At 35.7% G+C, this 13,359-nt stretch overlaps 1 protein-coding gene across 2 annotated transcripts; it reads right to left on the bottom strand.

Annotated features, from left to right (window-relative positions):
- Window positions 1-45: 45 nt before the first annotated feature.
- Window positions 46-4,479, bottom strand: LOC135790531 (DNA helicase MCM9-like). Of its 2 annotated transcripts, none has more exons than XM_065300763.1 (9): window positions 4,347-4,479; window positions 3,883-4,169; window positions 3,501-3,724; window positions 3,341-3,447; window positions 3,071-3,284; window positions 2,778-3,011; window positions 2,494-2,640; window positions 1,983-2,246; window positions 46-1,916 (listed from the first exon to the last, which is right to left on the bottom strand). In XM_065300763.1, exons 1-9 carry the CDS (start codon window positions 4,439-4,441, stop codon window positions 1,224-1,226), a joined length of 2,265 nt encoding a protein of 754 aa, XP_065156835.1. In that variant the 5' UTR covers window positions 4,442-4,479; the 3' UTR covers window positions 46-1,223. The 2 variants fall into 2 exon arrangements, with proteins under 2 accessions (XP_065156835.1, XP_065156836.1); XM_065300764.1 differs by having other exon boundaries at window positions 3,341-3,444.
- Window positions 4,480-13,359: the final 8,880 nt, after the last annotated feature.

Raw genomic sequence — 13,359 nt, 5'->3', positions numbered from 1 at the left:
GATGCAAACACCTTTTTGTCGGTCCAATTGTTCACAAATGCATAATTTTCATATAAAAATGTCATTCGATTGAATTTACATTTGTTGGCGTTAGTAATTATACAGAAACTAAATAATACATTACAATATCATTAAATATTCGTCTGGTTTAGACTCAAGAGTGAATTTTAATGATGAAAACTTTTGACAATCAAGAAAACTCAACATGGCGACATAATATTAACTAAATAAGTTGAATTCTGAAGATAATATGCAGATTATGAAATCTGCGCGACTTGCAACTGGTGCATTTACATAATCCGTATATTTCAACCAGTTTTATGCGATCATTGTGCAATAAATTGCAGCCGGTGAATTTTAGGCACGCTGATACTGCAGATGCATAAACTGTTTAACATATGGAATCGCTTAAACGCACGACAGCAATGCGACACACAATCTAAGTATCAGTCATCGTTTGCGTTGATATTTTCATTTTTGGCATGACACAAAATAAGTGAATAAGTATAATCACACAAAATAGTTATTTTATTGCCAGGTGCGGTAATAAAAGGTTACTCTGGCAACCATTTTGTATTATACTTAGTATTTACATAGGAAAGTGCAAAAATTCGTTTCAATCAAAGCCAATTTATGAAAGCTGCTTGAAACGCATCACCCGCAACGTCTACAATAAATCAACGCGGAGTTTTCACGCGGTACTTAAACGTAGACAAAACAAAAGTTTGCACAAAACGTTAACTTTCCAGTGTGCCGCGGGTAATGGCGTTAATGCAGTTGTAACTTCAGCGAAGTTCGCAGTTGACATCGGCCGCATGTCGCGTTCACATGCGCACAGAGTACGAAAATATCTCTTGATGCTGCACTTTACACTCGGAAACAATTTAAGACCTTTACAACTATCTAAATCAAAGCATGGAATGCGGCCCTGGAAATATAAATTAAACGCAAATTTATCTCACGCGACTGTGGGTTGAAAACAAATCACAAACAAGAAAATGAACAGGAAATCTTAGCAAATGAATGTCATATATCAAAATGGCTTCGTTGGCGTTGCACAACAAGAGTGAAATTAATGTGACGCATTAATTAGCCACGTGTCAAACAATATGATAACATTTTCACAGACATTCCCCTGGATATTCATGAGCAGCTCATAAAAATGCATGAAATGGTAACGTATGCTGCATCTCCCCCGCTTTTCGTGCCATTCGCGGCTGGATTTAAAACTCCAAGTCTTGGTCGTCGAAATCATCAAGCGGCGCAAATATGTTCATGTTGGCATTGCGGGTTGTATTGCACTCGACTTCGTTTGCATCCGCTTGAACAAAAACGCCAGGCGGACCAGCAAATGTGTTATCATTTCTTCCCGCGAAGTGATCCACTATACCTTGAGTAGACTGACACTCTGATTCATCTTGAACATGTTGTTCATTTCGCAACCTCGGCTTATTTTCAATTCGCGCAGAATTCTCCGCAATATTTTCCGAACATTCAAAGTCCACCGTATCCAATCGAGTTGTACACTCGTGGATGTCAACTGAGTCAGCAAACTGGGTAATATCCAAGTGCAGCTTGTCAAAAATGATGCCTTCAACACGTTTATACCACTCGGTTGGATCTTCGGGAAACTCAATCTGCGGATCGAACATCGTTCCAACGTCCGGTGAATCTAGCACTACGGATGCTTCAAGTAACGCTATCGCCATTACAGCATCAACAATATTAACCTCGTCGCGATACATTAACTTAGCGTGTGCTTTCGATAAACGTACCAAACTATCCAATAACCGAACAGTTGTACGTGCTTCGTTCCTGAACTTCCTTTTTCTACGATACTGATAATATGCATTCAGGATGGGAGTCACTTTTGGCGTTAGGCAAGGTCTGCGCTTGCGTATTTCCAAATAGTAATCCTAGTGGAAAATAAACTAAGTGTGGTGTAAACTGTATTAAGTTTTGTTTTATGACGCTCTACTTACTTTCAACGTGTCCAAGCTCCAAATCTCTTTGGCAACGGCTGTGTCAGGCTTAGGACCGTACCTGCGAAGGATAAAATCAGCAACGCGCGCGTCGCGTACTTCGTCAACGGTGTCCTTGAGTGTAAGGATAAGGTCGAAACGACTCAATAGCGGACTGGCGAGCGCAATATTACACGAAAGCGTTTGGCTGCCGTCGAGCGGGCCCTGTGGATTCGCCGCCGCCAGGATAGAGCAGCGCGTGTTTAATTTACACACAATACTTGCCTGCGCAAACAGAAAAAATACGGTCACGGGAGATAAAAACGCCTCGCGGCAGCGTTGCGAATATAACAAGCAACAAATGTTTACAGTTACTCTGAAAAACTTTTAAATTCACTGCGTTGTGAATGCCAAGTGAATAGAAATTGCACAATAAAGTATTTACACTTGAATGTGCAGTGTTTTTAAGGAAATTTATGTTGTTGTGGATGAATTGTGACTTGTAATGGTAAAAAAATGATGGAGTGCTTACTTTGGCGACGCTGATTGATTGCTGTTCCATTGCTTCGTGGATGCTGGTTCTGTCGTGTTCGCGCATCGTGTGGAACTCATCGATGCAGCAGATGCCGCCGTCGGATAACACGAGTGCACCCGCTTCCAGTTGCCATTCGCCATCTTCCTAATGAAATTTTCAACCAAAACAGATCACAACATAGATTACCCACATTACATTTTAACTATTATTGCTGGGGTTTTTAATTTTAAAGAACAAAAGCTTGGTTGTAATATGTTCCTATTGTGGCACGCTGTAATTACCATTATTGCGGTGACCGTGAGTCCGGCCGACGTGGATCCGATTCCTGTGGTGCATACAGATCGTGGAATAACCTTAGCTGCTTGTCGTAGTAATTGTGATTTGCCGGTGCCGGGATCGCCCACCAGCAACAGATGAGGCTGGACGCGCGTCTGTGACCCGCTTACGCCCCCACCCCCAATGCCACCGGCCAGGACAACCGCCACAGCTAGTTTTACCAAGTAGAGTCCGTGAATCTGCAATCACCATCATTCAATACTCGTAGATTTAACTTTCTGATTCGACATTTTCTCACCTCCGGCGAGAATGACCGCAGGATTACGTCCCGTCCGCGTAGTTCGTCTTCGCGACGCGTTCGCCAGAAACTTTCGAAGTTGGTGCGGCGTGCTCGCGGTCCAATACCAAAGTCGGGGATGTTGTTAATTGTGACGTGGTGTGCTTGTAATGCGAGTGTGACTTCGACGCGTTTTCCCTTCACTGGAGGACCCCAGCGACGTTTAACTATTCCGCTTTTGGATGCAGTTATTAGTAATATGCAAGTCTTGGACAATGTACAAATATTTACCAAACTGTGACAGAGTCGCCCGGTTTGCAGATATCTGCTAAATCATCCTCTAAAGTTACCCACATCGAGTGTGGCACAACGCCGGACCCTAAACGTGTTAAATCCTCCTAGGAACAAATTATATATGGAACTATCCGGAACTAATAACTTTGATACAAACTTGAATTTTAATCTCCTGGTAGTCTCGGCAGTATAATGGTTGGTTTTCATCGACTTCTTTCATTTGTGTACTATTGCAATTCTCGTTTGAGCAGCGACGCGGCGCAATTATTCGATATTTCGTCTCATACGCGGCCGTTATCGTTGCAGAAGCTTTACATTTCAGGCATATGTAGTCCCTTTTGTATCGTAGCAGCTTTACAGCTGAGATTCTCGTAACAGTTCCTAATTAAAAATTATAAAACTTAATTTAAACAAAATAATACTTTTGTTTGTTTCGTGTATACTTGGTTGCATAACACGAAACAAATTATAACTGAACAAAATTTTAAATTATGTTTTAGTGTTAGGCATTTTTATTCAATAAAAATATATTTACCCACCTGATATTTGCAGATATGATGATTCCTCACACTTGGGAAATTCATGTCGGTTTAATTCAGTACAAAAGTGCAAATCATACACTCTCAAATGAATTTTGCCCTTAAAACTGTTGCAATTGTCTATTAACAGCTGCAGTCTCCCAGGATTTGTTTCCAACTCTGAAAGTTGCACTTGTATTTCATCCTGCACGGCCTGTAAATGTTCATTGAGTTTTTTTATTGCTTCATCAGGGGAGTGCAAAAGCAAAGCAGCTAATGAGGGCTCTTCTTCCCAAAGATGTACAAACCTGTATAAATATTCATAGGAATACATTTACTAATTTACTAAAGCTACATGGAATGCATAATTTACTATATTGTTTATTTATTAAGAACATAGCATAAGAAAGATAAAACAGATTTATTATAATCATGTATGATAACCTTAAAGATAAACAAAGTCAAACTTAAAAAAGTTAACTTACAGGATGTTAATAGAATGATGTATTGTAGTATCGCTTGAAGATAAAATTTCACACAGCCTGCTTTTATGTTCTCGGAGTAAATAAGCTGCAAACATTTTCTTTATTATATTTTAAAGCGTTTTAAGTCTTGAAAATTAATCTAAGGTTATAAGAAGTTACTAAACGCGGGTAGCGCGGTAAATCGTTTTAAATTGTGGTTAGAAAAATAGTCGGTAGATGGCACTAGCATGATTAAAATGTATTAAATTTTTATCGGTTTGTTTTTGTTTAGCAACAAGGCTAAACATAAAGTCAGAGATTGCGGTAGAATACAACGTATGATTGAGAATACATCAACAACAACAATAACTGACATATTAGTTTGTATTAGTTAATTAACTAGTTAAACCATAAACCTTAACAAAGTGGATGTACTTACGCTTCATTTGCGTTCGATAGTTCAAACACATTGAAGTGGTTTCGACAAGTTAATTTGCCTATAATACAATGTTTGCGAAGTCGTGGAATAGCAAATTATCGTTAACGCATTTAATTTCACATTGAAGAGTTAAAATAATAAATCAATATAAATTAAATGTTACATTTTCTTTCTGCAAAAACTAAATATATACAATAGTTTTATTTAGTATGTATATCACAACACGATTGTCTTTTAAATAAATATTTATCGTTCATTACTACGAATTCAACAATAAATCTTAATAAATATTCCGATTGCGTTCATTTTTTCACTCGAATTTCAACTCTATTCAACTTGATCCCACTTACAATATATAGGCAACCAATAATACAAAAAACTAACCTTAAAAAATCTAGTCTCTTGCATACAGATATCAGATTTTTATAAAAAAAAAGTATTAAAGTGATTACAGATTGAAATCGTTGAATTTTTGAAGTGCCCAGACATGCGATGGCTGAAGGCGTGGACGCACGGGCCGCGCAGCGTGCGTACTTACAGTGAAAGTGAATTTTACTCATGCATATTGATCATTTCGAGAACGTCCAGCGCTAGCCCAGCCAAGCCAGCGATATTAACATTAACAATACAAGATAAGTCTAGATTTATACAGAGTATTACAATTTCAAACAGATTCAAATCATTTAAAGCACTATTTAAAGTGAAATGTAAACTTATTAAGAGAAAAGTTTTATGGCCATGCATAACCTAAATAACCTAAAATATTAGTAAAATTAATGACATATAACCAAATATGTAGTGAAAAGTGCAAGATATGGTCGTAATTAATTATCACTTGCATTTCTACATTCTGCCAATGTTGATACGCGTAGTAATAGTTGTCATAAAGTTGTTTTCGCATCGCAACAGCTTCCATCATGTTGTTTATTTGCTGGTTTTGGCGGGGTTTGTAACTGCAGTTGCGCTTGTGAAGTTGTAGAACACAAAAATATCTGTTCAGCGCTTTGGAATGATTAATGGTGTCCGATTATTAATCTCCCGTATCTGGTTTTTGGTCGTTTGAACAACGCGCGTTCGGTAATCGTCTTTTCGTGATCTCCCGATGAACATTTCAAGAGTTATAACACAGTTATTTTGGTACCTAGGTAGCAGCATTAATATAAAAGTTCGTTCAGTGTGCCAGTCGTACCAGTCCGACTTCTTCTCGCACTCATCATCATCTCGAATCCACTTCGTCTGGTTCTTGTTGTTTTTTCATTCGATGTTTGTGAGTTTTCGGAGGATTCGGAGCAACGTCGGCGACAGCGTCCTTCAAGGACGTCCACTTTTCATTTCACCTTTTCTAATTAAATCTCCGGCGAGCGAGCGACTAACGCAACTCGATCATGATCGATGCACATGCCGCTTGGGATCAATGAAGCCAAATGATTGACGTGAAATTCTTCAAAATTCATAAACCACGAAATATTTCATTCGTAAATATTTGATAAACCTTTTAAAACCATCCAAATGTAATAAATATCCACCAAAAAAAGCCACAAAATAAAATATAACGCATACCAACTAAAAAAATAATAAAAATGAATGATTTATTAGTCATATGTTGATATTGATTTGATATTACTTAACTTTTCGTTTTTTTTTAAGTTCTCGTTCGAGTTTTCACAACGCATCGCACCAAAACCATCGAATCGCTTACTTAATTCGCATGGCGGTTGAGAAATACAAGCAAAAGTAACTTTTGAAATGTGTATTCGAAGATTTCGAGTTTGAGTTTGAATGTTTGAATGTTTGAATGTTGATCACTTACCATATCGCGCTGCAGATTAAATTGGGAGCATCTTAAATTCGCGCACATTCATGCAATGCATCGTGCTGTGTGAAAGAGATGGTTGTGCAATTCGTTTGCCAAACTTCGAATGCAATTTAACTTTTTTGACTGCCGCGTGTTTTGCGCAAACTCACATCACATGGGAGTTCATATGTCACAAACAACTCAGTTCATCTCTTTTTAATTAAAATTTGTTTTGATTTTGTGTATTTCAAATCAACGTTCTCTTTTTAACCTCTGTATAATTATTATATTCTAGTGATGTTTGAATGTGTCGCTGGAGTGCAACGAGTGACGTTTGTTTGGTGTTGCCATGACAACAAACAAGGGGTCCGCATATTTTACGTCTGTGTAAGTATCATCCGGCCCTCTGATTGGTCAACCAATCTTCCCCTAGTTTTTGTTTTGTTCTAAAAATAACTTCTTTCAAACTTGTTATAAATGTAACACACTGCAGAGTACATTGTACTTACATACTTGAATGTTTAATCAATGCTCAAGTTGCTTGTGTCTCGCGGGCGCGAGTGAAAGTTTAAAAAAAGGCGGTGTTGGCCGGTGTGGTCTCGGCGTTCTCGCACGTCCGACTCGAAAAAAGCTCTTTTCTCGGCGTGCTCTCATAACATCGCCGGCGCGCGTAACGCGTAATGTAATGCGTTCGCATAATAAAGAATTCAATAGTAAACGCCACCGAAATTAACATAACCGCCGAAAATTCAATCCAGCCATCAATATTGACATCATCAGGTATAAGGTATAAGCTTATTAACTGACCATGCGTATTACGCATTCTTGAGGTTAGATGGAGCGTGTCACATGGAGCTGAATAAGTTAGGTTATAAAAGTGTCGGCGTCGTCGGAACTACATTCCATTGAATCAACGCGCGGGCATATTTTAAATGTATGTATAGTCTAATAACGAAAGCACTTAATCGGTTTGATCAAGTTTATGCAATGAAACGTAACGATTGAACGTGAAAGCACACTCTTCATTTCTTCAATCGGCGAGAGTAATTGCTTTTAGATTTTTTACGTAAGTGGCAATGAATTTAATTTATTGCGTTTATTTATGTTTTATTATGATTTTTAGATAAAGTAGGCGTTGAAATTGTTTGGTTTTTAAGGTTAGGAATGTTTAACATCTTCTTCAGCCATGTTTGGTAAGTTTTATTAGCATGACGTCTTAATAAACTATTGTTTTGTCTAAAAAGGAAGCAGTATACACATAAAAATGAAATAATTTATTACTTTAAAGAGAAATGTAAGTAAATTTTAATATTATTGAGGTTATGTATGTTTAAACGTAGTTTTTTAGGTTATGTTGATATAAATTTAGTTTTTTTGGATTTGTAGTAATTGGCAGGTTGATTTACAACTTCTGAATGCGAGAAATTCAAATTGCGACATTGAATAGTTTCGCCCGTTTCGTAATTTAGCTGATTTGCACTTATGCACTCACTCCTGCGCGCATTACGTAGGTCTAGGTACTTGCAGTAAATAATATACCTATTGCGCGACTATGACTAACCACTTGAGTGCGCACACTTTTTTTATTGCGCTCGATGTGGACAATCAAATGTGCCGCTCCCATCTGGTGTCCAACGTAAAATTCAATTCAATTATTCTATTTATTCCATGTATTCAGCGAGTGAAAAATATTTTTGTTTTATTTTTCCTGAAATATTTAATGAAAATTTTAGTTTATATTGATGTGAAAAGTTGAAACGCATTTTTGCACTTGTTAGAGTTCTACGAACCGGAAATTGCATCCAAGTTTAAATGTGTACAGCCTTCAAGGATGTGTTATTGACATTTCAATGAGGTGCAAGCGAGGAATTTTCATGTCGAGGTGTTTTCAGCCATTTCCCTTCAGTTTTCCCGGCGCGTTGCACGCGGAGCATAGAAATTCAATTTGTAAGTGTCTAATATTATGTCATGAATTAATTCTAATTGAGTTCTGCTAGTTTCACTTGGAATATTTATTATATTTTGATTAAATGGGGATATTGTACACGTTTTCATTTTTTTAAACTATAATTTAAAAATAAATGATTTGTTAGAAACTAGACGCCGATATTTTTCAGCACATGAAAATTTCATGCTTTTATATCTAATGGAATCTGTCACTATGGTAACCGAATAAAAATGTATTTATAGATTTTTAGTCAAACAGGGAAATTTTAATATTTTCATAGATTTACTTGTTTAATTGCCAATAACTCTGAAAATAATTTCAATAAAAACCTAATTTTTATTTTTTGTTGACTTAAAAATTGCTTCAAGAAATATATATCTATAATATAAAAATAAAGCGCAAAATCTGTTGGTAAGCGCATAACTCAACAACGCCTGGATCAATTTGGCCAATTCTTTTTTTTTAATGTTCGTTAAAGTCCAAGGATGGTTTTTACAGCAAGAAAAAATCGAATAATTGCCGGGAAAATCCTAAAGACAGCCCTTTTCTATAAGATAAAAATAGGCATTGAGATTTAAACATAGTTATAGTTAAATAGTTGAATCCGAGATGGCGCGCTGAAGTGCATTATTATCAATTTATTATATAATTAATTGCTTTAAAATAAAATTGCAAATCTTATTGATAGAATTGACACATACTATGTCTTGAACAAGAGAGTAAAAACGAATTACATTTATATTAAACACTACCAGGACGAAGTCGCGGGCAACAGCTAGTTATTTATAAAAAATAAAAGAGAATAGAATACTCTTATTTTGCAAGTGTTAAAATTAAAAATCTCAGCTTTAAACCTTGATATTTGTTATTTAACCAGGAAGACAAGATGTACATGCAAAAAAACACTCATCATTATTAGCTATTTAAAAACATCTCAAACTTAAGAAATCCACGCCACACGTCTCCGTTCGTGTTTATGTTTGTGTATGTTTTAGCCTGCTGACTCCTCTCCGCATTTTTCATCAGCTAAATGTCAAGCGTTCATCGATTTTTATGCTCCGCAAGGTACAAACGCAGTGTTATGTGAATTTTTGCATAACGCATTCATCTCGCAGCGCATTCCGCATGAGTAAAGCATAGAAGCGAGGTTATGTTTCTTTAAATTCTAACAATAACACCAAATATATATTAAATAAATAAATAAACAAACAATTTCTATATTTAAGTTCAAATAGTTATTTTGCGTGCGCTACGCAAATACTTTTTAATTTATGATGCATGTAAATATATGCTCGTAATGTTACGCCGGTAATTATGTTTGTTTGGGCACGCACAGCGTTAATTAACGTAAATAATATTTTTATAATGATTTTTGGCACTTTTCGTTGGAATTAATTACGACAACAAGTGATTACGCGCGATGTTTAGGTGATTATTTGGGTTTAATTGATTTTTTTGCATTCCTTCAAGTTGTAACGAGGTGGTTGTCAATAATTAGTGTGATTAATGAGTACGGCGCATTTTAAACGCATGCAAACACGTTATTATAATATTATTATATTTAAATGCTCGTGTTTAACTCGTTTGCATAAAAATATTTCACATTTTTAAAATTTTTACTTTATCCATTATATTAAAATGAATTGTAAAATCTGTTGGTATGCGCATAACTCAACAACGCATAGATCAATTTGGTCAATTCTTTTTTTTAAATGTTTGTCCAAGTCCAAGGATGGTTTTTACGGCTAGATAAATTTGAATAATTGCCGGGAAAACCCTAAAAACCGCCTTTTTCTATAGGATAAAATTTGGCATTGAGATTCAATCATAGTTATAGTTAAATAGTTGAATCCGAGATGGCGCGCTGAAGTGCATTATTAGCAATTCTTTATATATTTAATTCCTTTAAAATAAAATTGCGAATCTTATTGATAGAATTGACACATACTATTGTCAAGAACAAGAGAGTAAAAAGGAATTACATTTTTATTAAACACTACCGGGACCAAGTCGCGGACAAAAGCTAGTTATTATAATAAAACGATAAAAAAACACTTTATTATTTATTTATAAACTCAAATTATTTAAAAAAATGCAAAATTTCTAGTTCAGTGTCAAATTTTCAATGTTTCAAGTAATAATTGTATAGTCTTCGATCAATAATTTACAATTTTGACAACTTTCAATCACTTCCAGATCAATTTTCGTTTTCGGTCAGTTTGCATCAAAATTCGATCAGTTTAAATCGCATTCATCGGACGTGAAGGTCGCAGCCGCGTTAAAAATCCATAAAAACGTGTTGAACTTGCTCCACTTTGCGCGTTTCACGCGAATCCCAGACGAATAGGCGAGGCGACCGCGCGACACAATCAAAAACCAAGAGCCAATCAAGAGATACATCACAAAAGCCTACAATTTGCATATTTACTTAGTTGCATTGAGCGCAGCTGGACTTAAAACACATTTGGTGATTGGTGATTTGGTGACCGACACGGACTAAACATTCATTAATCAAAATAATATCACGCGATGATATTGTGCATAAATTAATGAAATATTAATATGACTTTGATTTTTATTGAATTTTATTTGGTTAGAGTCATAAACGCAGTGCAAAATGGGTTAATATATGCATCACATTAAATTATCAATTAATAAATATTTTCTCATCGTGATAGAATGATGCAAGTCCTTAAAATGTTAAAATATTCGATTAAAATTAAGTTTAAGTGTAATTTTATTACATTTTAAGCAAATAATTTAAAAAATAATAAAAATAGCTACATATGCAACCAATTATACAACACAATATGTAATTTGGGTTGCATAAAACAATTTTTCCAATTTTTGTTTTAATTTGAAGTTTTAACAACAAAAACACTTTTAAACACAAATTTTGAGCTCTAACCTTTTACAAAACATTCTCCAAACAGTGAAAGGAGTTTACCTGTAGTTTATTACTCGTAACGCATGCTTTTAATGTCTCTTATGTTCTATTTGATGTTAACCCATAAAAAACTTGAACTTCTATACGGTAATCTCACAATTAACAACAGCGTTTTTGTTGTTTTTGTCTTTTTCGCTTGTTTTGCATTCAGCACGTGGGCTAAGAGCAACTGGTAGTGAAAGTGAAGCGCAGATCGTTCATCAACGACACCGGTTGACACAATAGCGCTTTGCGAATATTTTAGGTGTGTGTTCGTGGCTAATTAAAATTCATAATTCACCATTTCGCAGCGCGCCGCTTAGGTCGTCGCACGGTTACGTCGACGCGAATTTGAATTTTGCGCGCACATCGCCCGCCGATAATAATGCGCGTTGCGCTCCACAATCAATAAAATCTATTACCGAATCAATTACAGAGCGGTCGGAATACGCAAAGTACAAATGTTAATGCACTATTACGTATTATAGGCAAATATTTGCACATTAAAATTGCGAAAATGTTAAAATCATGTTTAAATTGCTAGTGGTGACATCTAGCGGCCAAAAATTAACAAATTTGGTTAAATTTTTTGAAAAAAATTTTTTTTTTAATTTTTGTTTAGATTTACTAAAAAATTAAATATTTCTATGTTAGTAATGTGTTTATCATGACGCCGGTTATTGCCATCTCGACGCATCGCCAATGCTAATAAACTTAACGGCGGATTACATCTAAGAACCGTTTAATGAACGACCGTTGCGTCGGCCGCACGTCTCGCCGCTCATATCAATTCAATTTCCTTTTGTCGCATCTTTCCTCGAATCCTGCCTTCAATACTTCATTCTCTGCATGTCTGCGTGCATGTTATTACTGCAGCGACTTGTCTATTGCAGTGATTTCAAGCACACAGGCCAGACTAATCATGAATAGCATTTATAAATAGGCAATCGCCAAACGTGTGCATTGACAGGATTGCTCCTCGTTTGATAATTCAATAAGCGCGCAGCGGCTGTAGACCGCGCAAGAAGTCGATGACATGATGACATTACGCTGCGACGGCGTCGCGTCGATGCATTCAAGTCATCCGAATCGCGTTTTCCAACGCATTACACAAGCGTTGGCGTAAGAACTGAGCGAGTTTGCTCGTTTTAGACGATGAGAAAAGTTACACCGATGTTTTCAGCCGGCAAAGATTTCATAAATCGAGCAAATGTTCGAGTTTTATTCAGATGATTGCGACAACTTGACACTTTTTATTGGAAAAAAGTAGTTGGGTGGTTTAATATGCCATCTGGTGGGCATTTTGGAACTAAAAACATGTATAACTGGTTGCAAACAATTTTCTAGAGTATTTTGCATTGCTTAGAGTGAATCAGACATCTGGTGGTCATTTTTAGAGTTAATACTAGTTACAAACAGTTCTTACTATTGAAATAACCTAAAAATGAAAGTATTATACAAATAATTAGCATAATAATAGTAAAAAACATTGATCAAACTATAAATTACCAATTTTAAGAACACATTTTATTTAAAAATTAAGTTATTTGTAAAGTTTTGATTAAATTAGACACTTGGTGGTCCTATTAAAGTAAATACTTGTATAACTGGTTGCAACGAATCTTCATTCTTCAAATATCCTTAAAATGTGAGTATTAAACCTATAATTTGCATAATACTCGCAAAAAAGCAATTATTACACTTCTACATTACCAACCAAAGAAGTAATTTTATTATTTTATCTCCGTGTAGTTTGTTTGAAGGTGATTTCATTAATATTTCACGGAATTTAATAACACGTTGTCCATTCTTGCAATATTTCCGTCCACACCTCACTAAAAACCAAATTCGCAATCGTAGTAAACACTTGACTCACCTGTTCTTTTAATAATTTAATAACATTGATGACTTGACATTCCACGCAAA

The sequence above is a fragment of the Atheta coriaria genome, unplaced genomic scaffold (assembly GCF_025399875.1).
Source record: "Atheta coriaria isolate IRGN ID8LTWV9N9 unplaced genomic scaffold, Caltech_Dcor_3.1 hic_scaffold_4_pilon, whole genome shotgun sequence".
Taxonomy (NCBI): Eukaryota; Metazoa; Arthropoda; class Insecta; order Coleoptera; family Staphylinidae; genus Dalotia; species Dalotia coriaria.
Note: the sequence above shows the minus strand (reverse complement) of the source record. Positions and strands in the feature narration are given on the sequence as shown.

Excerpts from the sequence above, each read along its gene's own strand:
- LOC135790531 (XM_065300763.1), bottom strand. The coding sequence starts at position 4,441 with ATGTTTGCAGCTTATTTACTCCGAGAACATAAAAGCAGGCTGTGTGAA. Across the intron at positions 4,170-4,346 it reads CATCATTCTATTAACATCCT|GTTTGTACATCTTTGGGAAG; the intron begins GTAAGTTAACTT and ends ATATTTATACAG. Across the intron at positions 2,641-2,777 it reads TCACGGTCACCGCAATAATG|GAAGATGGCGAATGGCAACT; the intron begins GTAATTACAGCG and ends AAATTTCATTAG.